The 25,000-nt window shown below is 38.4% G+C and overlaps 1 protein-coding gene across 6 annotated transcripts; it reads left to right on the forward strand.

Moving 5' to 3' along the window:
* The first annotated feature begins 5,845 nt into the window (after positions 1 to 5,845).
* LOC122547216 (serine/arginine-rich splicing factor 11-like) lies at positions 5,846 to 24,967 on the forward strand. 6 transcript variants are annotated; one of them, XR_006310923.1, is made up of 5 exons: positions 5,846 to 7,097; positions 13,614 to 13,747; positions 16,579 to 21,267; positions 21,572 to 21,684; positions 24,230 to 24,967. XR_006310923.1 is itself a non-coding variant. In XM_043685850.1 (4 exons), the coding sequence occupies exons 1-4, from the start codon at positions 6,979 to 6,981 to the stop codon at positions 24,362 to 24,364; spliced, it is 501 nt and encodes a 166-aa protein (XP_043541785.1). In that variant the 5' UTR covers positions 5,855 to 6,978; the 3' UTR covers positions 24,365 to 24,403. The 6 variants fall into 6 exon arrangements, 1 of the variants encoding a protein (XP_043541785.1); XR_006310921.1 differs by having other exon boundaries at positions 16,579 to 21,295; positions 24,230 to 24,965; XR_006310922.1 differs by having other exon boundaries at positions 16,582 to 21,295; positions 24,230 to 24,965.
* The last annotated feature ends 33 nt before the right edge of the window (positions 24,968 to 25,000 follow it).

Genomic DNA, 25,000 nt, shown 5'->3' on the forward strand with positions numbered 1-25,000 from the left:
TTTACTGTATTTGAAACTGACCATCAATTTTCTCTGTTGACAGCAAATCCTGAAAATCTGGCTGAAACCAGCAGTAGTTATCTGTTTTTGAAAAACCCACAGCTGTTGTTTTTTTGCTTTCCTTCAAACACATTCAACAAGGGAATAGCCGGGGACGCTGTGCAGATTGTTAATGGTATTGTTCTATTTACTGTGTCCCATTGTTCACCTAAATGTAAAAGTTGCTGCAGTAGGTTCCAAAGCACAAGAGCAATTAAGTGTTGTCGATACTCTTGGGAGTATTGAGATTTTGGTTACAGAAAAAACACAACCTTTGCAGCTAAACCAGTATTAGCAATGGTTCTGTTGGTTATATACATGTCTCTTAGTCAGGACTATGTGGTTAAGTCCCACTGCAGGCAAGGAACGAGGTTGAGAGGTGACATCATGGTTACCTCAGCAGGTGAGGAAATTGAATCCACATTGTTGGTGTCATTGGTTATAAATTGCTTTGGGATGTCCTTAGTTTTAGCAAGGCACTATATAACTGCAATGGCAGTTTCTAAACACAGACAGCAGAGTCTTGGATGAACTCAAGTTTACGCAGGGTATGTTGGCGTGATTGTGTCAGAATGTATCTACAAATACAAATTCACCCCATAGACTTACATGTGAGAGATTGGGAAGAGAGACCGAGTTTGCTCAAAAAGCACACAACTTACAGGCAGTCAATCCATATAACATTTTATAAATTCCGACTTTGGAAATGGAACCAGTCTGACTCAAGATTGGGATACAGACCTTACATGTTTAATACATTATCATTGATCTGAGATGTCATTTTTTTTTAATATAAAACCTTCAGTTATCTCGAATGTGACTTAAAAGAAGTTTTGGGTTTTACATATTAACAAACCAAAACCTGCAACTCATTCTAAAAGGTGAAAGCTTTAACAGCAATCTAGGTTTGTTCAATATATCACTTTAATTGCATGACACTAATCTTTTGCTGTAAATTGTGTCGTCTTATCCTGCCCAACTAGTTACTTGATGAAGGAGTAACTCTGAAAGTTGGTACTTCCAAATAAATGTATTAGACTATAAACTGCTGTTGTGTGATTTGTCCACCCCAGTCCAACACTGGCACCTCCCCATCATAGCATCCATGAAGAGAGTAAGTTGATGTTTCAAGTCTAGATGACTCTTTATCAGAGCTGAAGTGAAATGTGGAGGGGACAGCATTTATGCTGTAGTTTGAGGGGAGGGGTGTTGCAGGTGTGGGGATAGTGGGTGTAATTTGCTGGTGGAGAAAAGATGTTGACAATTCAGATTAAGTGATCGGACTGTGAGAATGACAGAACAATGGTGTGTCTCCTGCCAGACTTGAAGGACAGACAGTCCCACTTCGGTGGAGGGAGGGGAGACAGGACATGATAACAGAATGTAACAAGCTAAAAGAAAGGGAAGAAATGTATTCACACTTTGAAGAGGAAGGCTGTAAAGTGCCTACTCTGAAGATGAGATGTTGTTCCTTCAGTTTGTGCTAGGGAACACTGCAGCATACCAAAACTTGAGTTGAAATCCATGCAGGGTAAGTCTGAGTTGGAGAAGACTTATGTCATTGACCATATTAAAGCTGAGATCAGGTTAAGAAGAATGAGGAAAGAAAGTTTACGTTTGTTACAATCACATAGGGTTATAATTTGTGCATTTGATCAGAACTGTTTTAATAGAGTGACAGGAGCAGAAATTCGATTGGCTGATGAGGTTCTGGGAAAGATGAACATAGCTTTAGCAGTTGGTAGTATATTTGAGGAGGAGATGTGGAAGGTTGGAATTTGTAAGGGCAAATGGAACAAATTGAGTTTTTGTAGTAATGGGGTAATAATACAAATTCAAATTCTGACACCTGGAATACTGTGTACAGTTTTGATCTCCTTATCTAAGGAAGGATACATTTGCAATAGAGACAGTGCATTTGAAGTTCACCTGACTAAACTTGGGAATGATCAATTTGTCTTAGGAGGAGAGATCACAGAAGTGTTATGGCACAGAAGGAGGCCATACAGCCCATCATGTTTGTACCAACTCTCCAAACATTTAGGATATATGAATAGACAGAAAATAGAGGGAAACAGACCCCATGTGGAAGCAAACTGTTTTTAGTTTAGAAAGGCATCCTGTGTCAGCATAGTCTTGGTGGGCCGAAGAGCCTGATCTTTGCTGTACTGTTCTTTGTTCATTATGTGGAAAAGCTTTATACTTTTTTTTTGCAAATTATCAACCATGTGCCCACTTACCCTTTTTACAAATGGGAACTGTTTCTCACTATTTATTTGATCATACATCACATGATTATGATAATTTCTATCAAATCTCCTCTGTTACCTTCTCTCCAAGGAGAACAATCCCAATCTCTTGAATCTATCCTCAAATTATGTTTTCTATTCCTGGAACAATTTTTGTAAATCTCTTCCACACTCCCAATATATTCACATCCTTCCAGTACTTTGTTCAGAATTGCATCTGTGAAGAGATATGCCTTTATCTGTCCTGGTTCTCTTAAGGGAGGGGTGTTGTAAACCTGATACCAGGTTTCTGCTCCATAGAAAGCAGAATAAATAACTGAGTGTTTTTTTAAAAAAAAAACAAAGAAGCGTGAGTGGGTAGAATCAGGCTTACACAGACCCAGGGATTTAATTTTTGCATTCAGTTGTTGAAACTGGGCTTGTGGAGTTGGAGCTGCTAAATACATACCTCCCTCTCTCTCTGCTGCTAGATTCATTCTGTTAACGTCCCTTTCTCCTGGGCTGGAGGAGATAGCAAGTGAGGGAAATCTGTTATGTAGCATTTGCCTTTGCCAAGGGTATGTTTGTGGGATGCTGCTATATATTGGAACAGTTTATTAGTAATAGTTAAATAACATGAGTTTGATAAGTATTTTGATAGTTAAGTTTTGCCAATTTTTTGTTGGTAATTTAGGTTGAGTGTAAGAATAAGTTGTTTTGCTTAAAGTCTAGTAATGTGACCAATCAAATCACCTCCAGAACACAATGCCTTACCCATTGTTTTAAATTAAAAAAAAAGTTAGGGTCTAGGCTATCTCATGTTTTGGGCGGGGGGGGGGGGGGGTCTGGTCCACAACACGTACAATAAGTCAGCTTAGGCCAAGCAATTATGTAAGTTTGGCATCACATCCTTACTCTGTCTCTGTTGATAGAACACCCAGGGTTCTGCATGCTTTATTTACTCCACTCTCTCTTCCTGTCCTCTGACTTTCTGTGCAGATACACATTCAAATCTTTTTCTTCTGCACCTCGTTAGGAATTCTACCCTTTGTATTTTACCTGTCCACTTTCTTTGTACCAGAATATATCTTACATCAAGATGGAGGAAAATGGGTCTGTATTTTCTAAAGCTTTAAAGGATAAGAGGTGATCTCATTGAAATCTAAAGCAGCCCAGTAGGTTGTGGCATGTTTGTTTCCCTTGGCTGGTGAGTCTTAGCCAATATCAGAGGTCCTCTTCTAAGGCACATGGGGCAGGGGAAAGACAGGCACAGGACTCTCATCTTCCCTTGTCAAAATTCTGCAGGGACCGTTCTCTCAGACATTCTAGTCCATTCCTGCTCCACTCTATCTCCCCACACTCACTGTACCTTACCATGCAATTGCAAAAAGTGTAATATTTGCCTGTTTACCTCCTCCTTTCTCACCATTAAAGGCCCCCGATATACCTGCATTTACATACACTTCATTCAATCTGGTCTCCTCTACACTGCAGAGACTAAATGCAGGCTAGGTGCATAATTTGCAGAACACCAAGTTCTAACTGCAAAAATGACACCTAGCTTCCAGTTGCTGGGACTTCAAAATGCCACTGTGTTCCCACAAACATTTCTGTTGTAGACTGTGTTCCAGCAAGTCCACACAAGCTTGAAGAACAGCATTTCATTTTCTACCTGGGGACCCTGCAGCCTTTCGGACTTAACGTCAAGTTCGATCACTTTAGAGCCTGATTCCATCCCTTTTCTAAAAAAAAACACCCACATTTTGTCTATTTAGCCTATCCATGCCCCTCATGATCTTATAAACCTCAGGTTTCCTGAAGTGCACTAGTCCTATTTGGCCCATATCTCTCTAGACCTTTCATATCCATATACCTGTCCAAACATCTTAAAATGTTGTAAATGTACCTGACTTTACCACTTCCTCTGGCAGCTTGTACTATATACATCCTGTGAAAAGTTGCCCCTCACATTCCTTGTAAATCTTTCCCATCTCATCTCTGCCTTCTAGACTCCCCTACCCTGAGGAAAAGACTTTGACGATTCACCTTATCTATGCTCATGATTTTTTAAACCTCAATAAAGGTTTAGCCTCCAGGGGAAAATAAATCCCAGCCTATACAGTCTCACCTAACTCAAACACTCCAATAACGTCCTTGTAAATATTTTTTGCACCCTTACAGTTAAATAACATCCCTCCTAAAGGAGGCCTACCAGAACCATACACAGTGCACCAAATGTAGCCTTACCAACATCTTGTGTAGTTGTATATCCCACTATCTACTGTGACTCCACTTTCAAAGAACTATGCACCTGCACACCTAGGTCTCTGTTTGAGAACACTCCTCAGGCCTAACCATTAACTGTGTAAGTCCTGCCCTGATTTGTCTTACTAAAGTGCAACATCTCCCATTTATCTAAATTAAATTCCTTCTGCCATTCATTGGCCCACTGGCCCAGCTCACCAAGATGTGGAGGTGTTGATGTTGGAATGGGGTGGACAACGTTAAAAATCACAACACCAGATTATATCCAATAGGTTTATTCGGAAGCACAAGCTTTCAGTGCGTTGCTCCTTCATCTACATCATTGCAGAGTTACGAAAACAGGAACAAAGGACTCCTGCTCCTCCTGTTCTGGATCTTTATAAATTACTTGGATGAAGAAGTACAAGGATGGGCTAGTATGTTTGCTAAAGACATGAAGGTTGGAAGAGTGGTGGAACATGTAGAGAGCTGTTGTAGGTTGCAACAGAACATTGACAAGATGCAGAACTGGGCTGATAAGTGGCAGATGGAGTTCAACTTAGATAAGTGTGAAGTAGTTCATTTTAGAAGGTCAAATTTGAATACAGGGTTAAAGGCAGGATGGAGGAACAGAGGGATCTTGGGGTCCATGTCCACAGTTCCCTCAAAGTTGCCAAGTTGATAGGGTTGTTAAGGTGTATGTTGTGTTGGCATTCATGAGCAGGAGGATTGAATTGAAGAGCCATGAGATTATGCCGCAGCTCGATAAAGCCCTGGTTAGATCACACTTGAAATTTTGTGTTCAGTTCTGGTCACCTCATTATAAGGATGTGGATGCTTTAGTGACGGTGCGGTGGATATTTATCAGGATACTGCCTGGACTGGAGGGCATGTCTTATGAAGGACGGTTGAGGGAGCTAAGACTTTGGTCATTGGAGCGAAGGGTGGAAGGTACTTGATAGAGGTGTACAAGATATTCAGAGGTATAGATAGAGTGAATAGTCAGATTTTTTCCTCCAAGGCAGAAATGGCTATCACAAAGGGTATAAATTTTAAAGGTGATTGGAGGAAGGTTTCAGGAAGATGTCAGAGGTAGATTCTTTATAGAGTGGTGAGAGCGTGGAAAGCATTGCCAGAGTTGGTAGTAGAGTCAGATACATTGGACATTTAAGTTACTCTGGGATAGGCACATGGATGATAGTAAAATGAAGGGTATGTAGGTTAATTTGATCTTAGACTAGGATAAAAGGTCAGCCTAACATTGAACGCTGAAGGGCCTGTACTGTTCTATGTACCTGATAAAGGACAGTGCTCTGAAATCTAGTGCTTCCAAATAAGCCTGTTAGGACTATAAGCTGGTGTTGTGATTTTTAAAATTTGTCTAGCTGACCAAGAGCATGCTGTACTCTTAGTTAACTACCTGCCCTGTCCATTACACTACTGATTTGTGTCATGTGTAAAAGCTAACCAGAATTGTATACAGTACTACAAATATGGCCTTAACCAACAATCTTTCTATAGCTGTGAAATGACATCCCAACCCCTATACTCGATACATTATCACACTACAGGGGTTGCATTCAGTACAACTCGACCACTTGCTTATTCTTATTTATGTGGCCTGCTATCCATAGTTTCTAGTTTATCTACGCCCTAGATCTCTTTCTCTGGGCTCCAATTCTACGAACTCCTTTCCCCCGCCGGCCGAGCGGGAGGAGGGGCCGCAGGACACAATCACTGGGGGAGGAGCCAGAGTGAGGGGGCGGGAACCTGAGGATTATGCCGTGAGAAGGGGGCGGGGCCGGAGGACTTGGTCATCGGCGGACGGGACAATGGAGTGGGCGGGGCCTGGGGACGATACGCTGTCACCGCCAGAAAACGAGGCTGGACGACTCAGTGCACTGAGGACAAAGTTAAAAAAAAACACACCAAGTTATAGTTCAACAGGTTTATTTGGAAACACTGCTTCAAGTGCTTGTGAAGCAGGACCATAAAACACAGCATTCATAGCAAAAGATTAAAGTGATACAACGAGTTAGTGCTTCCAAATTAACCTGTTGCATTTTACCCTTGTGTTGTGTGATTTTTTTTAAACTTTGTCCACCCCGGTCCAACATCGGCTCCTCTGAGGAACCGGTGAGAGTGGGCGGGACCGAAGCACCCGTCACCGGCTGACGGAACAATAGGAGTGGGTGGGACCGGAGGCTGCAGACACCGGGAGGGGCGGGGCCAGGTGGCTGTCAATCACTCGTGCGGCAAAGGCTGTCGGGAGACGGGCCTAGCGAGACGCTCCAGCCACGCCAAGAGAGAACGGGAGAGAGAAAAAAAAATTCGAGAGAAAACAATCGGGAGAAGGAGCCGTCCGATCAGGCGTGTAAGAGCCAGAGAGATATAGAAAGAGGGGCGAAGCTAATAGACAGACCGCTCGCAGAAAGAAACAGAGCGCAGCCTCCGTTTAGGGACCTCCATGATGTCCACCTGCGTGGTCCAGGTCACCAACATCTCCCCGGTGGCCAGCGCCGAGCAGCTGACCACTCTCTTCAGTTTCCTGGGAGACATCGACGATTTCCGCGTCTTCCCTTCCGAGTAAGTGAGAGGTTGCGGCCGGGAGAAGGGGATCGGGGTTGCGGATGTTGCGATCTCTCTCTTTCTTCCTTCCTTCACTTCCCCAGTCCCGCCGCTGCCGCCATTTTACGCCGAGAGAGCGTTGCGCAGGTTTTGCTGTTGGCGTCGAGTCTCTCTCTCTCTCTGTGTCTCTTCCCTCCCCCGCCCCCTCTCCAACTCGGGAAGTACAATCCTACGTTCAGCCCGGTGGCGGCCCTATTGTCCACCCAGCTTGACCATCCCAGCTGATTCAGATTGTTATAAAATACCCCCACCCATGGCCCGCTTCCTGAGTGCGGCTCAGCCAACTACACTGATTACAATATTGGATCATGATTGATCCCTAACGTTACCATGAGTGGCGGGGATGTGGGAACCGTGTACAACACCCTGGTTTCCTCCTCCCTTCAGATGCCGCCAAAGGTTCATTTGTTTCCGCCTGTTTTTTTTTTGATTACACACACCCTTGTCCTTCATGAGAAAATCAAACTCATCGTAAAGCCGACGGTTACCGACTGTTTTACGCTCACCGTTAAAAGTGAAGATTCACCCCCTTCTGTAATGCGGGCGCTTCAGTCAGTCATGGGCAATCGCGTGAAGTGAACCACTCCAAACTTGCCCACATCTTAGTCGAGAGCATACAGTTAGAGGCGGAAGAGGCCCACGTGCCTTTTGTGCGAATCGACCTGATCTCAACCCCAGTCAAGATCAGAGTGGTGCTGGAAAAGCACAGCAGGTCAGGCAGCATCCGAGGGGCAGGAAAATCGACGTTTCGGGCAAAAACTCTTCATCAGGAATGAGGCCTGATCTCACCCCCACCAAGCAGTCATGGAGTCATAGGGATGTACAGTATGGAAACAGACCCTCCAGGTAAACTTGACCAGATATCGTAAATTAGTGTAGTCCCATTTACCAGTATTTGGCTCTTGTACCTCTGAACCCTTCCTATGCATTTACACATCTAAATGCTGTAATTTTACCAGTTTCCATCACTTCCTCTGGCAGTTCATTCCATGCACTCACCACCCTCAGCGTGGAAAAAGTTGCCCCTTGGGTCCCTTTTAAATTTTTCCCCTCTCCCCATAACCTATGCCCTCTAGTTCTGGACTCACCCATTCCAGGGAAAAATTTGGGTGGTTGTGAGGTCGCAACATATTGTACGCGCAATCAAAAGTTTTGTGTTCGTATCATAAGCCATGCTATCCTATAATTAAATACTTGAGCACTGAAGATACTTTGATTATGTTGGTTGCTTTCCCAAGCTAGTGGGTAGTAGAGATACAGTCAATGGATGAATGGCTGGTTTACGTGATGGACTGGGCTATGTTCACAACTTTCTGTTATCTTAGGAAGAGCAGTTGCCAAATCATGCTGTGATGCATCCAGATAGAATGCTTTTTATGGTGCATCTATGAAAAATGGTACAGGTCCTTGTTGACATGCCACATTTCCTTAATCTCCTGAGGAAATACAGACATTGTTGTGCTTTCTTGACCATTGCATTGATATGGGTGGACCAGGACAGATTGTGAGTCCTAATTACTCCCAGGATGCTGTCGACCATCTCCACCTCAGCACCATTGATGAGGATAGCAACAAGCATGTGGTAACACCAACACTTAAAAATTCTCCTCTGTGGCACAAACCATTCTGAATTGAAAATATAGTCCAGTGACCCCTCAAATTTGAAATTCCCATTCTCACTTTCAAATTCTTCGGTGATTTTATCGCAAATCTATGTCATTTAGCTCTTCAAACCTCCAAGAGCTCTTTTTGTTCAGTTATAGACTCTTGTAACCTCTGACATCCTTTGCCTTATGTTTGATGGCAATGCGTTTGGCTACTGGCCTGAGCTAATGAAGTCTTTCTTAACCCTCCTTGTCTCCCGCATTAAGAGGCTTTTCAAAAACTAGCATGTGTTTAAAGTTTTGAACAATTTGCCCTAATATTTCCTTTTACTTAATGTGGATTTTGATCTGAATATGTTTCTGTAAGCATGTTCTGCTGATAATGTTAAGGGTAATATATAGCTACAAGTTATTGTGAAAGTTGTCACACGTGTGTTTTATGAACCCTTAGTACTTTGAAAAAGATGCATAAATATAATGTATTATCATTCAGGTATGTTTAAATATTGATCAGTTTCAGTGCTAGGTTTTGTATCCTGTTTGTAAACATATCAAATAATGACAAATTGCTGACAGGTTAAAAATGTTCTAAATGTTAAATATATGCAAAATATTCTGTATGTATTAGTCAAATTTATTCAAGTAAAATAAATGCTGAATTCTAGTAAATCTTCTACAAAATCTTTGTTTGTTTCGAATGCCTCCTCTTCCATCTGGTTGATTTCTTATTCTACAGCTTTGTTACAAAAACAGACTTTTGTATTATGTTTTCACTTGGCCTGCTCTTCGGAATATGTAGTTTATCCTAAGCCAGGTTGGGAATTCTTTGCTTAATTGTTTTCTTTTATCTATATATTTTACTTTAAATTTTTTTTCATTAGCTACACAGAAGTATTTCATTTATATTTTGATTATTTTAAGGATTTTTTGACAACTTATTTTCCCTCCAATTTTCCTTTCCTGTTTGGATTTTTTTCAAGTATATACTTTTTGATGCTCATCTGAGGAGAGTTATGTCCTTAGGGAAAGAATAAACTAATAGGCGTTTTTACTCATTTTTTTCACAAAGTGAAACAGTAGTGATCAGATAAATACTCGAGCCAATATCAGTCAGGATCAGTGCCCTACATACCCTCTCGTCTTCGTTAGGAATAACCAAAAATGAACATTACAAGAGCTGAGGAAAGAGAAACACTGAAGTAAAGGGTACAGGTTCAGACAGCCATACTGTCTGCCTGCTACCAAGATTCATACGTCTGCTCTGGGCTGAAGAAGAACTTATAGTTGGAAGGGAGTGAATCCAGTTGTCATAGTCCATAGTTAGTATCAGGAAAGAGACTCTGTGGTCCCCAGTATGAGGAGCTAGGCACCAAATTAAGAGGCAGAACCTCTAAACAAAGTAATCTTTCAAATATTACTTGAGCTGCTTTCAAATTAGCACAGGATAATCAAGGTGAAAAGAGTTGAATATATGGCTGAATGACTGCTGTGGGAGAAGTGATCTAAATTTAGGAAACCAGGATTACTAAAGAGCTTTGGGTAGGGATGAGTAATGATAAAGGCAAGCACTCACTTGTAGGGGTTGTGCACAATAACAACAAGGTAGGTTAGAGTATCAAGGATGACAATGGGAGCTTGTGAAAAAAGTACAGCAATTTTCATGGGGGCATTTTTAACTTTCATATATACTAGAAAAATCAGATGGGGAAAGGAACGAGTCTAGATGAAGAATATATTGAATATTTTCAGGACAGTTTCTTAGACCATCAATGTTACGGCACCAACCAACAGGCTATACTAGATCTGAAATTGACACTAGATTTAATATTCACTGGTGAATTAGGATTAATTGTTTATCTCGTTGTTAAGCAGTTACAACGGTCCAATAATATAATTGAATTTTATATACAGTTTTCAGAGAGAAGTATGGGTCCAAGGTGACTTGTTGAATTTAAACAATTGCAATTATGAGTGTATGAGAGCAGGTCTAGCAAAAGTGAACTGGCAACTTAGGTGGAGGTCAATAGAGATGCAGTAGCAAACATTTTAAGACGATGTCTCAGAAAGCACATCAACAAATAAGGAGCATTCTGAGGGATAGACCTGCCATCCACTCAAAAAAAAAAGTCAAATGTATCTAACTCCAGGAAAAGACACACATTGCACAAGAATAGGTAACAGGACAAAAAAATCAAAATATGAAAAAAAGCAAAAGGTTAATAAGGGAAATGTTAAAGTGTGAGAGAAAGTTAAAATATAAAAACAGACAGGAATAGTTTCTTTAAACATTCAAGAAGGCAAAGAGTTAAGTGTTGGTTCTGTTGAAAATAAGTCTGGGAAATTATTAATGGAGGATAAATAGAAATTAAATTGAAATGATATTTCATGTCAGTCTTTGGTAAAGAAGATTTGTGTTGTATCCCAGAAATAGAACTGTTGGAATTGCAAATTGACGCATGTCCAGATCCTGTTAGATTTGTGCCTCATATATTAAAAGAAATAGTGAGATAGTTGATGTATTTCTTCTAATTTTCCAACTTCAGGGAAGGTTCCTTTAGATTAGAAATTAGCCAACGCAACTCCTTTATTCAAAAGGGGAGAAAGACAAAAAGCAGGAAACTAGTGGCCAGTTAGCATAACATTTATAATAGGGAAAATGTTAGAAACTATTACTAAAGACATTAAAATAGGACTCTTGAAAACGTTAATCAGGCAGACCTAACGTGGGTTTGTCAAAGGGAACTCACATTAAACAAATTTATTGGAGCCTTTTTGAAGAAGTAGCTTATGCTGTAGGTAAAGCTGAACCAATGGAACTATTGTACAGAAAGGTGCCACACCAAACATTCCATTGTTGTTGAAAATATAAGTTCATGGTGTAAGGGTTACTGTGTTGGTATGGATAAAAGATCGACTAGCTCACAGAGAATAGGAATAATAGATATTTTTCAGACTGGCAGGATGTCACGAGTGTCAAAATTTATTTCCCTAAAGTGCCCATCTACTCTCCTTTTGAAATTATTAATTTTCTTTGTTTCTGCAACCTTTGTAGGCCACATGTTCCAGATTGTTATCATTTAATTACCTATTTTAAAAAAAGTTCTCCCTCTGCGATTCCTATTCCAAGTCACAATCTCTGTTCCCTACTCTCTGCACTACCAACTGTTAGAAAAGATTTTCTTTGTCAGCATAATTGTGTACACACTTTCAAAACTCCCCTCAATTTCTTTTCCTCAAAGACACCCTTTCCAACCTAAAGGCTGAGTTAAAATCCCTGAAACCATTCAGATAAATTTTCTCTATGTGCTCCCAAGAACCTTCCTTGCATTCTTTCTAAAATGTGATTTCTAGATGCAGTGCTGTAGTTGTCTAGCCAAACGTTTATAAAAGTTCAGTGTAATTTCTCTGCTTTTGTACCTTTATCGTTCACAAAAATGTCTGAAAGTGGAAATTTTGGTTCTAAATTAAATTGTGGTGACATGCAATTAGGAATGATGTAGATTACTGGATAAGATTCTAAGGCACTCAGTGAATTACAATGTTAACAGTGTTTGCAGCTTTTGTGTTAATTTGAAAAGTGAATGACTTGTACTACTGCACAGTGTCTAAATTCGCATGCAGGATAATTGTTTAAATGATGTATAAAAAGTTCCAACTGTTCATGGGAAAAAAAATAGTTATTTTCTAATCAACCTGTTCAGGGATACTATTATTACGTTCAGAAGCAGGTGAGACTTGAACTTAGGACTTCTGGGTCAGGGATAGCTGCCGCTGCACCAGAACAGCACCTGAGGTATTGTTAAAAACTGCAATTTGAATCATTTGACTTCAAATGAAGAGCACTAAACTGGAAATTGGAATGGGAAAAGAATTGTGTGACAAAGCGAGTTTACCATTTGAATTTCAGTTTGCAGTTTTGTCAGTATGCTGTTTACAAAGGGACTACCTGAAGTAAGGTTAAGCAATATCGTAGAACCGGGATGATATGACACATGAGGCCACCATTTGAAATTATTTCAGTTAGTGCTACTGTTATACATATTCTTATAATGTCTCCTTTTTCAAAGAGTTGAACATATTAGCAAGTTTTGAGAAGATTTGTAGCTCAGGTTGAGGTTCTGGATGTAGATTTACTCACTGAGCTGGAATGGTTCATTTTTCAGATGTTTCGTCACCATACTAGGTAACGTCAGGATATTTTTTCTGAACCCTTTCAAGTTTCACAACATCCTTCCTTTAGTAGGGAGACCAGAATTGCACACTATATTCCAAAAGAGGCCTCTGTAGCATGGACAATCTCAATAAGGTGATCATCCCTTTCTTCTCAGTTAAAACATTGAATTCAAATTTTACCATCTGCTATGGTGAGATTTGAACCTGGATCCCCAGAGTATGACCTGGATCTCTGAATTAACAGTCCAGCAATAATACCACTAGGCCAACATCTTCTCTGTTGGGGTCACCTGAATTTTTAACATGTTCAATTGACCCATTATTATTTACATGTGGTGAGCAGGCCAATGGTCTCTGAACCCACCATTCTGTGTTTTGAGGGATGAGCACATGTGGGTGTGAAGATGGTGGGCTAGAAACCATTCTACTTTACATGATACTGCATGGCAAAAGCCTCTGAGAGGGCATGTAATACCTAGCTTCTCTCTATAACTTTACCTCCCTTTCTGCCAGTTTCAACTTGTTTCTTCTGATTGTGTGTTTGCTGCTTCCTGCTTACTGTCCAGTTTTTCTGGAAAGTTTTGTATGATGTTTCATTATACAGGATGATCCTATAGATGTTTTTATTGTAATTTTAAAGAATATATTGTAGTGCAGTTGTAAGTTAAATGTATTAAATTTGTTATTCTTCTTGCAGCAATTCGCCTATCCCAGTTTCGACAAGGGTATGTTACATTAAATATCACGATCCTGTGAGTGTTGGTGTGGCCCAGCATCTAACAAACGTGGTTTTTATAGACAGAGGCCTCATAGTTGTTCCCTTCAATGAAGGTAGGTATTTAAGGCTTTGTTGCAAATTTTTAAGCTCTATAGTAATTATTTTTATGTTTTTTTTTTAGTTGAGTGGAAAGAGTTTCTAGTGATTCGTGTTGGTGGACAGTGGTCTTTATTTAACACAAGTTATTCCAATGTCTGGAATGCCCATTACGGCATTGAGCCTGGGCCTGTTTTGTAGAACTCTGAATATTGCATTGAAAGCACAGATCAAAACACTTGACAGACAAAACAAAATATTTGTTTTTTGTTGTGGAATCGTGGAATTGGAATTAAATATAAAAGAAATCTTAGAAATTTTATCGTGCAGAATTAGTAATTAATGCATGAAATTTTTAAGCAAAAATGTTAAACTAGATATCTCTAAAATTAGTTAAGTTAAAATAGATGCACGAATTCACCCACACATGCATTAATTATTAATTTTGCAATGCAGAACATCAGTCTTTTAGTATTTATTATGTTCATTGAAATTTAACACATTGAATTTTTAGGGGTGCCCAAATATTTTGCAACAGCCTCACCTATCAGGCTATGTCAAATGACTCAAAGTTTATGCAGTGTAGCACAAGATTTGTTGGAAGACCTGTATTCAACAAATCATTATGCGACCATAACTAAATAACGAATGTAAAGCAGTCAATGCAAAGCATAATTACAAACGTGCTATACATACGTTTTGTTTTAGAAGAAATGCTTAGATGCAATTTGTTCTGAGTCAATAACATTATGGAATCTAATTAATACTAAAGTGATATTAATTTCAAAAATACATAAGTTAAGATACAACACTTTCACAAGTGTTAATAACACCATTTGTTCTTAATTGGCTAATAATTAGTTTTGCCTTAAATCCTTTCTAAATGGTGAGATTTTATAAATGCTGTAAAGTATACAAAACATTGATGTCGTTTTTGTATTTGGCCAAAAGGATGTACTCTCTACTGGAAAATAAGTGAATAAAGACTTGCCCACAAAGATTTAGTGGGTTATTCCAATTTGACTTAGTCTGATCTAATCTTTAAGGGATCATTAGCTTCCATTCACAGTTAAATTCTCAAGCAATCTGATCAACCATTCAGACTGAAGAATCCTGACGGGAAACCAGGAAATAACATGCAAGGATTCGAATTCAATTTTCAATAATTTTACAGAAAATAATATAAAGGTTGTGACGTACACATGAAATTTAAGTAGAAAATAAAATATATTTTTAAATGTTATGAGGAGGAAATGGCACTCCATTTTCAAGACTAGAGGGATTGTTCCTTTTTTTCGAATTTGTAAAATCTCAAATACATCTCATTCAATATGCTCAGTGTTTTACATTGAGAATACTGCACCAAAACTTAGAGCTTATGGCAAACTTTCTAATTCTGTGTTGATCGCATCTGATCAGACTGCAACAGCACATCCAATGGAGGTGCATGGTATGAATGTTAGCAACTTCCAAATTTAACTGCATTCACACAGTACTGATGGCAATCACTGACGGTTATAACATCATTTCAGCTACATTTTCTGGGCCAGTATCTTAATTTTGTACGGTAATCCAGATGATTGTTTTGGAATAAATTTATAGATTATTAAGTTGATTTACTGCAGAGAATCCACACTTCTGAGTACATGTCTTTAAGGCACTCAGCTGTCAATGTGCTGTTGAAACTATGATGGAACTGACATTGTGCTCCCAGTTATGAAGCTGTAATTGCATGTAATGTGGGAGACGAAGGGCCCAAACTCTATTGAGCTCTGTACGTGGAATTTAGCGCACACAGACTTGGGTATACAAAAGTAGCTCAGGGAAAAATGAAACCCAGGTAATATGACCACATACGTTAATGATATTTCTGAGTCATGTTATTAAACATACTGGTATTTCCATACTGACCCTTTAAATTATTTATAGTGCTAATTGATTTTACTCCTATTGAACTACTCACTGTTCACCTTAGATAGTATACTCTGAATTCTTAATGTCCTGCTGAAAATCAATAATGTGTTCCAACTGCTTTGTTCAATACTGCAAAATCAAAGTGTAAACGAATCCATCACAAAGTTTTTAAGTAGAAAGACCACACCAGAATTCATAATGTTTAGCCTTGTTCTCACAACCTTTATTTTCACTTGACATTAACAGTGGTGATCAACAATTCTAAGGTGTGGCTTTGAAAATGTATTATATGGAGTTACTTTATAACACACGAAATAACTTTGAGTAGCTAATAATGCAGTACTGTTCTACTGATTTTATTATCTGAACTGAAAAAGATGTGATGGCAGATAAAGGTTCACCTTAAAATGCTTATTTAGAATTGGAGTTAAACAAAATTTATAAAGTTCTCATGCTTGTTGTATAGAACTTGCTATGCGTGGTTCTTGTTATATTTCATTTATAATTTCTGTGCTTTGGCCTTTGCAAAGAAATTCTATACAGTCTTTATGTGCCATTTCAATAATAATGGAATTTATAATCTCGTAGGAATGAACAAGTTTTTACTCAATTGACAGACATGCTCTTATGTGCAGCATTAAGTCATCTGAAACATTTTTAATTCATTTAAATTGCTGTCAACTGTTACATTCCAATTTTAAAAGCTGGTTCAGTATTAATGAGATTGTTAAGTCCAAGTGGCTGCATTATCTCGCATATTAGCCAAGACAGTGGCTGGTTCTTTTCCTGCAGGTATATCATGTTTTCAAGTAATTGAAATATGTCCTAATTAATTTAAGATTTTTCTTTATTAACCATATTTAATGGTCGATGGAATCCCAGTACCAATATTAATTTGGTTTTGTATGTTTTCTCTGTGATGTGTGTGCATTAGTAGATGACTAGACTGGCGAAGGCAGACCTGTGCACTTGCCTACTGTAGGCATTGTTTGCCATGCCACTAATGCTGACACCAAGCAAAACCTTCACGGGGGGAATAATGACTGGAGGCTGCCCGTCGACATCTTCCAAGATGGATACCCTGTCTTTTTTTTTTATTTGTCCCTTGTATACATCTTCTCTTTAAACTTTTTAACCTTTCTGTTTTTGTACTGTGTTATTTGTAAATGTTCTCTAACTAAAATACTGTTTATTAAATCAGTTCCTGATGTGTGTGTTTGTATGTGTGCGTGCATGTGTGTGTATATTGGGGAGTGGAGTTCTTTTTAGATATGTAGTTTATAATGGTACCTTTTTGAAATGCCAAGATAAAGTTTTGCCATTGTTTCTTAAGATATTTTGAATTATACCATTATTATAATGTTTAAAACCATGAGTTTATTTCAGGAAGTATTTGAAAGCTTTTTATATGGCTTTGAAATTTTCAATTGATATATGATACCAATCTCTTTTGCTTTCATCACAATTTTGTGACTGCTGTAGTGAAATCTTTTTTTCTGTTTTAGTTAATGATAACTATAAGTTTGTACTCTTGTATGTTAACAAGGAACATTTTTAGGGACAATGTAGTTAATATAGATAATGATTAGTGGCTATAACATAAAATTCTATTTGTTTTCTACCACACATCATTTTCACATCTGGCAGAGTACTGATTTATGATCTTTTCACTAAATTGTATACAGTGATTGATATAATGTGAACCTGAATTTCCCCCTGTATTCTATCCAGTCACAGCATGCTGGCTATTCTCTGTATATTCTCCCCACCCTGCCATTATTAAAATAAATTTGTTGTGTGGTAGAAAACAGAGTATGCATTTGAAAGTAGTGAAGTGCAGTGTACTGCATGATTTTCACCACTTCCCCACAAGATTTGTAATTTATTTACAAGTAGTTTGTGATACTAGTTAAATGTTCAAGCACACAGAAATTCTTATTTAAAAGCTAGCGGTATGGTGATATTGTTTTTATAAGGTAATATTTGATACAGTTCTTAAATATGGCAGTGTTTGGAAGCATTTGTTCTATTTGCCTGAAGCAGTACATTGTGTTTTTTTTTTAATCCAGGTTTTGACTTTTCTCCTCAAACCTACGGTGTGAGTTGTATTAGTGTACAAATTGCTTGGGTGCCCATAGGTCTTTGATTCCTTATTCAAAAACTAATTAGTTTTTGTGATGGTCTGACAATGAATATCATCTGACCAATAAAAACAGAAATTGCTGCAAGTATTTAGCAAGAGAGGCATTGCCTGTGAAGAGAGAAGTTGAGTTAACATTTCAGACTAATAAATATAGTTTAGCATCGTTAATTGTCGTTATAAGAAAAGAATACAGCATGGTTGCATTTTGTTCTCATCCAATATCCATATGTGTATGGTTTTAAGTACAGATCAATGTGTTACGAAGTGTGAACCCTACCTAATTTTTCTCCCCACAATTTAAAGGGTGAACCAGCAAGTTGTTAGCCGTTACTTTTATTCTGGCCTTCTGTAGTCAGTTCAGACTGGAAATTAATAAATGTGTGGCCTTTCAACTCTACGTGACTAACAAATCACAATCATGTTTATTCACTAACCCCCTGTCTCTTTCACTGATTATTTTTAGAAAAGATTTGAGTTGGGTTCACCTAACTTAAAACATTTTGACGTTTTAAAATTTGGAGGTACTTAAAATTTCAATGGTAACCTCACAGTGTGTTTTGGAAAATAGTCCTTTTTAATACCAAAGGAAGTCGATACATCTGGAACACAGATGTGGTATCACAATATTTAAGAAGTATTTAGGTTAATACTTGAAATATCATATGTGAACAAGGCTGCAGAACAAGTGTTGGAAAATGGACTAAAATAGGTACTGGATGCCCAGTGAAATAACAGTGAACTGAGCGATCTCATTCCATGCTATAAAATGCATATTATTCTATAACTCTACAATGGCTAGAGACTGATTATTTTTACAATTTTAAGTTAACTTGCGCTTCTTGTTCACCTGCATTAATTCATGATAAAGGTGTTCTCACCAACTCAGCATCTAAAGGTAGCATTGATAGTTTGACATATTTTTTTTAAACACAAGAACATGAATGAAATATGAATTGACCCTGCAGAGACTTTATATATTATCCAGTAAACGGATTCAGTCGTAAACCTGAACAAATTAATATTGAACTTTCAGAAATTCATCGCAGGCCTCTGAAAGCAAGAGAATTGTTACAGGTGACTGCAGTATCTGACCAAAGCAACATCTTAATCTGTTCTCAAAATGTTGCTATCACTACTGTCAAATAGTCCTGATGTAAAAGGTCAATGCCAGAACCCAGACATACTTTCTATTGACACCTTTGATGTTTAGGTCTGTCAAGCAGATAAATCACTAAGCCGTCATATTGTGAACTGCAAAATCACAGTCGTTGATATCAGTCCCCTCTATGATAAGCTGTGGATTAAACTGAAAAATGCTCGAAATGTGACCCTGATACGGTGTGCGTCCATTGTCATTTTTAGGATGGCAGTATTCTTGACGTTCAAATATCCTCTATGGAATTGCTGAACGTACACTTAAATTGGATTTCGGTGCAGTTGGGAGCTTGATTTAAAGTTGACTTTGCAATATGAGTTTCCCAGGAGCCAACGATCATGGCAGTAAAAGGAAGTAGGCAGTACTGAATTCATGAGATCATTGCCTTTTTCACCATTGTTGCATGTTGGGAAGCAGAGTGCTTTCTCTAACTTTACAAGGAAGCCTTCAGCTTTGTGATTGTGAACTGATTTTTAGCATCACTCCTTTCCTCCTGATTTCTATGTTCTGTTTTTGGATGTACGAGCTGCACCCACTGCAGCTGAGTGTTTCTCCTGACTACTGGTTACAGGTTATCTGTTTGACTAGCTTGTGATTAGGATACTGACTGCATTGAGATCCTGCAATAGAGTTCAGCAGGACATCCATGTCCATAAACTTTCCAGCTTCTTTGACCTCCCTCCATAAATATTATGGGCACCAAATTCGCATTTTGAAAAGTCATTCATTATTGGATCTAGTGAAGCACCAGAATGAATAGCAAACTAAAAATAAGAGTTGACCAATTAACAAATTAAAAAAAAAAATTGTGTGCCAGCTTACAATGCAGAGATTTAATTAAAAATAATATATTAATAATCTGTCTTTTTGTTTTTCAAAACAAGAAACTTTAATCATAATGCTGTACGTAGCACAAACAAAAGTTGTGAACTGGTTTATTAACAATGTATTCACTATTTAGTGACACATAGTGGCACTACCAATATTGCTACAGTATGGCTTACATTAAACTACTTAATTGAAATCTGCACAGTACTTTTCCTCTTTCATTTAATGAATTCCACTTGCTCTTTCTCCTTTTCTCTTTTGCTCTACTTTGGCTGATTACGTTTTGCTTTCTAATAATCATTTAATCCTGTTTTTCCGCCTCTGTGTCCTTGTCAGTTTTCTTTCTCGATCTCTTACTCACTCAGTACTCTGTTCTACTTGTTCCTACTCTCATTTCTGACTTGTTTTTGCTTACTTATTTGCATTTGGTTCTTTTCTTGCAGTTACTCGCAATTAAGTCTCAGTAATTTGTGTAGCACATAGTTGAACAGATCTGACAGAAGTTTGTAGAACTAAAAAGATATGCTTGTGGCAGTAGCACCAGTATCTCATGTCATTTCACCCCCACTCCTTTCCTCCCCTTTGGAGGATGCAAGACCATTGGTTTTGTTATCTCCCTTTGTTGAATAAAATTAATTAGTTTAGCAATGATATTAATTCTCATTGGATGTGAAACTTTTGAGTTAGTTTATGTCTGTTGCACCTCAAAATTATCAAAAACATTAAGCTAATGCCTATATCCATACAGTTTTTCTGATGTTGATTAACTGGCTTTTGACTTTGGCAGTAGTTGTTGCACCACAAGCAGTTGTTAATCTACGGAAGCTTATTATAGTATTTGCCTAATTTATGCTTATTTTCTAAGATAATAATTTAACAGTAACCTTAAAGGAACAGAGCTGTAAGCAACTTGATATAAAGGCTATACTCAGTGCTACAGGAGATCAACTAATTCCAGTTCTATTGGTTACCTGGGCCAGGAAGGAGGAAGGATAGTTAAGTAATTCACTAAAAGCAGTTGCAATTCAGCCACAGAAGGGCTGCATAAATTTTGAGCTCCCTGCTGTTCCTGGCCATCTCCTACCCCAATTTTATTGCGCAGTAACTGGTGATCAGTTGACTGTAAAATTATTTGTGCAGATGCACATATCATTGTTGCACAGGCAAGGTAACGTGTAATTTGTCATGGTATTCAGGGCAAATTGAATTACATTACATTACATTATGATCTCACGTGAACAATTATGGTGTCTTGCTGCAACTGTTAAACTGGTTTTTAATTTTTTTTTAAAAAAAGAAAATCAGTTCTTCGATTTTGGCTATGTCATTTTATTGGGGACTGAAAAAAGAATTTTAAAAAATGTTCTTCTTTTCTGTATCTGATGTTCTGTGTGCTAGTAGTGATGCAGCCAACATGAACGGTTGTCGTGTGTAACACAACTTTCGAACACTGAGAGTGATCGCCTGGGGAAAGCGTCCATGCTTGATATCGTATGGTACATGACCAATAAGTTTCAAGTACAGGTGACCATAGCTCAAAGTGTTAAATTATTGTCTACATTTTTAATTATTAAAACAACTTTTCCTGTAATATATGGTTGCTTACAGTTTTGACAGTTTTGCACTTTATTTTAATTTTATTACAGAGTAGGTTAAAAAGACATCTTTGTTTGTATATTTTTGGAAGGATCTAGAAGTGAGCTCTCAGATTAGTCAATCTGTGCTTTTGAGATGGGAAGAACTCTTTTTTTTGAAAATTTTATTCCATTTTCCTAAGTAATTGTTTTGTTTCTTTCACAGGTAAAATCCCAGATGAAGCCAAAGCCGTGTCCCTTTTAGTTCCTTCTGGTACTCCAGGATTGATACCCGGTGCAGGCTTGCTCCCAGTCCCTACTTCAAACCCACTTGCTTCGGTAAGTGATGCTTTTTTTATATATATATATATTAAGATCTGTGAATTTGCAAATATTATTGATAAGTATAACATTTGAAATTAATGTAGAAGCTGTATGGACTGATAGTTTCCTTTGTAAAATTCAGTCTTAAACTTAATGGAACACAGGGCAGTCGGAGGAGGAAACTAGCTTGTGAGCAAAGGCATTGCCATACAGTATGAATAGAGGGCTAGTTAACTAAAAGGAAGCAGTGTTATGGACCAGGCCAGACCCCCTCAGACATTTCAAGAGAGTCGCCCAGACCGTAACTTTGCCAGTTGTTTTAGGCGGGTGTAACGCGGATATTCTACGAGTGATGCAGCTGGTCAAATTTACAAAATTACCAAATGACACGCAAACAAAAGAGAACAGAATAGTGAATAACTTACCCGATCTGAAAATCCAAAAGATTATACAAACTTAATGATACTGTTCCCAATACTTGCAACAATCCCCATAAATACCCCTTGGCGCAAAAGGTAAAATCATACACAGGATCTCACAGGAGAGAAGTCTGAGAGAGGGTGAGCATAGACCTGCTTCTCTTGAGTTCAGCAGCTTCAAAACTGCTTGATTTCTTTCAAAGAAAAGCGAGACCAAAAGCCAAATCAAATGAGAAAAGCTGAGCTGGGAAAAATGGCTAGATCACATTTCATTGTACAAGTGTTTTTTTAAACTTAAAAGGCTTTTACCTGAGGCACTACCTGTTAGCGAAAAGCAAACTGACCCTATAATCCTTAGACTTTTCACAGTCTGTGTTTTTTATTACCTCTCTCGGGGGAAAAAAAAATAGGGCCAACATAACCTTTTTAAAGGAACAGCATCATTACTTAATAGATATATAAATGCCCTTTTCCCATATTGATGAAATGTAACAAGTAGGCTGCCACAGGGATCAGTGCTGGTTGACTTGGGTAATGGAGCTAAATGTATGTTAGTTAAATTTGCTGATTTAAAGGAAGCATTTGAATATGAGTTAGGGCTGTGGAGCATTTTTTAAATGGTCTGAAAACCATCTTGGAACAGTGATCCAAAAGAACAATCCAAGCAGACATAGAGAATCCTGAGTGTTAATGGAGGAGATTACAGGTATCCCCCACTTTTCGAAAGTTTGCTTTACACAACTTCGCTTTTACACATCACCCACATTAGTATCTGTTTTTGCTAACCAAAAGAAATCTGAAGAGGATTGTCGCTTTTATGGGAAAAATGCGAAATTTATCACATATAAATGAATGCTTCTTTGCTTTACACCATTTTGGTTTACGAAAGGTTTCATAGAAACGCTCTACATTCGGATAGCAGGGGATACCTGTACTCTACTAATCTAAAAGCAAAGTGCTGGAAAAAATCAGCACGTCTGGCAACATCTGTGTAGAGTGAAGCAGAGTTAACATTTCGAGTCCAATGAGTCGTGTACTCAACATATTGACTCTCTCTCTCCACAGATGTTGCCAGGTCTGTTGAGTTTCTAAATCACTTTGTTTTTATTTCAGATCTTTAGCATCTGTGGTATTTTGTTTATATTAAAAATGCTTGTACATTTGGGTTTTTGACAGGCAGTGTAAACACATTATGCTATTGGTTCTGTTCAGTTCAGTTCAGAAAATAACAGATTTCTAGTTGAAAGAAATTAAGAATTGAGTTCAGAAGCAGATTTTAGTTTATTAGATTAGATTCCCGACAGTGTGGAAATGTCCTCCTGCCCAACCAGTCCACACCGACCCTCCGAATAGTAACCCACCCAGACCCATTTCCCTCTGACTAATGCACGTAACACGACGGGCAATTTAGCATGGCCAATTCACCAGACCTGCACATCTTTGGACTGTGGAAGGAAACCAAAGCACCCGGAGGAAACCCACGCAGACACGGGGACAATGTGCAAACACCATACAGACAGTCGCCTGAGGCTGGAATCGAACACAGGTCCCTGGTGCAATGAGGCAGCGGTGCTAACCACTGAGCCACCGTGCTGCCATCTCTTAGTAGGTCTGATTTAGTTTAATTCAGAGGAAATCAGCTGCTATAGCTTCCAAGCCAGGAGAACTTTGGATAGCAATCATCAAATTGTTTAAATGTGAAAGGTTTCTGCCACTCTGAGAGGCATCAAAAATACATTCTCCACAGTTCAAGAAAGAACAACTAGAAGGAGATAGTAAAATGGAAGCACAGAGTTGAGATGCGTGTATAAATTCTCTGATCTTAACTCTCAGTAATGTACAGTGTTGGGAATCCAGTTGAAACTATGTTTTAATGTTGGAGTTAGTAATATTTGATATTTTAATAGCAAAATGTCTATATAGCTGCAATATCTCTGTGTATCAAAGGGAGGCAATGGTCTAGTGGTATTATCACTAGACTATTAACCCAGAAACTCGACTAATATTCTGGCAACCCCGGGCTCAAATCCTGCCATGGTAGATGTTGGAATTTGAATTCAGTAAAGAATCTGAAATTAAAAGTCTTAATGATGACCACAAAACCATTGTTTATTATTGTAAAAACCTATCTGGTTCACTAGTGTCTTCGCAGAAATCTGCCATCCTTATCTGCTCTGGCCTACGTCATTCCAAAGCCTACAACAGTGGTTGACTCTGAACTTCCTGATCGGCAATCAATGTTGGCCAAGCCAGGAAACCCTACATCCTGTGTATGAATTGTTTTTTAAAAAGCTGTCCTTTTTTTCCCTCTTGCATAATAAACGGTTAATTTTTTAAAAAAATCTGAAACCTTGCTTCAGAAACCAATGTTAACTAACTAAGCAAAACAGTGAAACGTGATCAGTCCAGCTCGGTTTTGTTTTGGGATCTCACTTGTACTGTCAAAGTGGGCAGTATTTGGTATATAAAAATAATGTGAGAAAATGTGAACGTGACTTCTTTTGTAGGAAGTGTCGAAAAATAAAATATTATTTAAATAAAGATTGCAGCATTGTGAGGTAAACTGTAATGTACAGAAGGGTCTAGGTTCCCTGACAAATGAACTATAAAAGGCTAGTATGCAAGTCCAGCATGGTTGAGAAGGCAAATGGTCTGTTGTAGCATATTGCAAGAGGAGTGGACTATTTTACTACAGTTGTAAAGGGCATTGGTGAGATCACATTTAAAATAGCTTTGGTGACCTTATTTAAGAACGGACATAATTTCATTGGAAACAGTGCAGAAGAGGTCACTTGATTACTGGGATGAGCAGTTTGTCTTATGAAGACGGCAAGGCAGCGGAGGTTTGAAACCAGACTCACATGTGGGAAAGGCTTCAGGAGTAAACTTCAAGGAAAAATCTGGAGACAGGG

This window comes from Chiloscyllium plagiosum, unplaced genomic scaffold, assembly GCF_004010195.1.
Source record: "Chiloscyllium plagiosum isolate BGI_BamShark_2017 unplaced genomic scaffold, ASM401019v2 scaf_2104, whole genome shotgun sequence".
Lineage (NCBI taxonomy): Eukaryota > Metazoa > Chordata > Chondrichthyes > Orectolobiformes > Hemiscylliidae > Chiloscyllium > Chiloscyllium plagiosum.

Bases quoted from the DNA above. Each gene is read 5' to 3' on its own strand.
- LOC122547216 (XM_043685850.1), top strand. From the start codon at position 6,979: ATGATGTCCACCTGCGTGGTCCAGGTCACCAACATCTCCCCGGTGGCC. The intron at 7,098-13,613 runs GTAAGTGAGAGG...TTCTTCTTGCAG, and splicing joins TTCCGCGTCTTCCCTTCCGA to CAATTCGCCTATCCCAGTTT. The intron at 13,748-21,571 runs GTAGGTATTTAA...TTTCTTTCACAG, and splicing joins AGTTGTTCCCTTCAATGAAG to GTAAAATCCCAGATGAAGCC.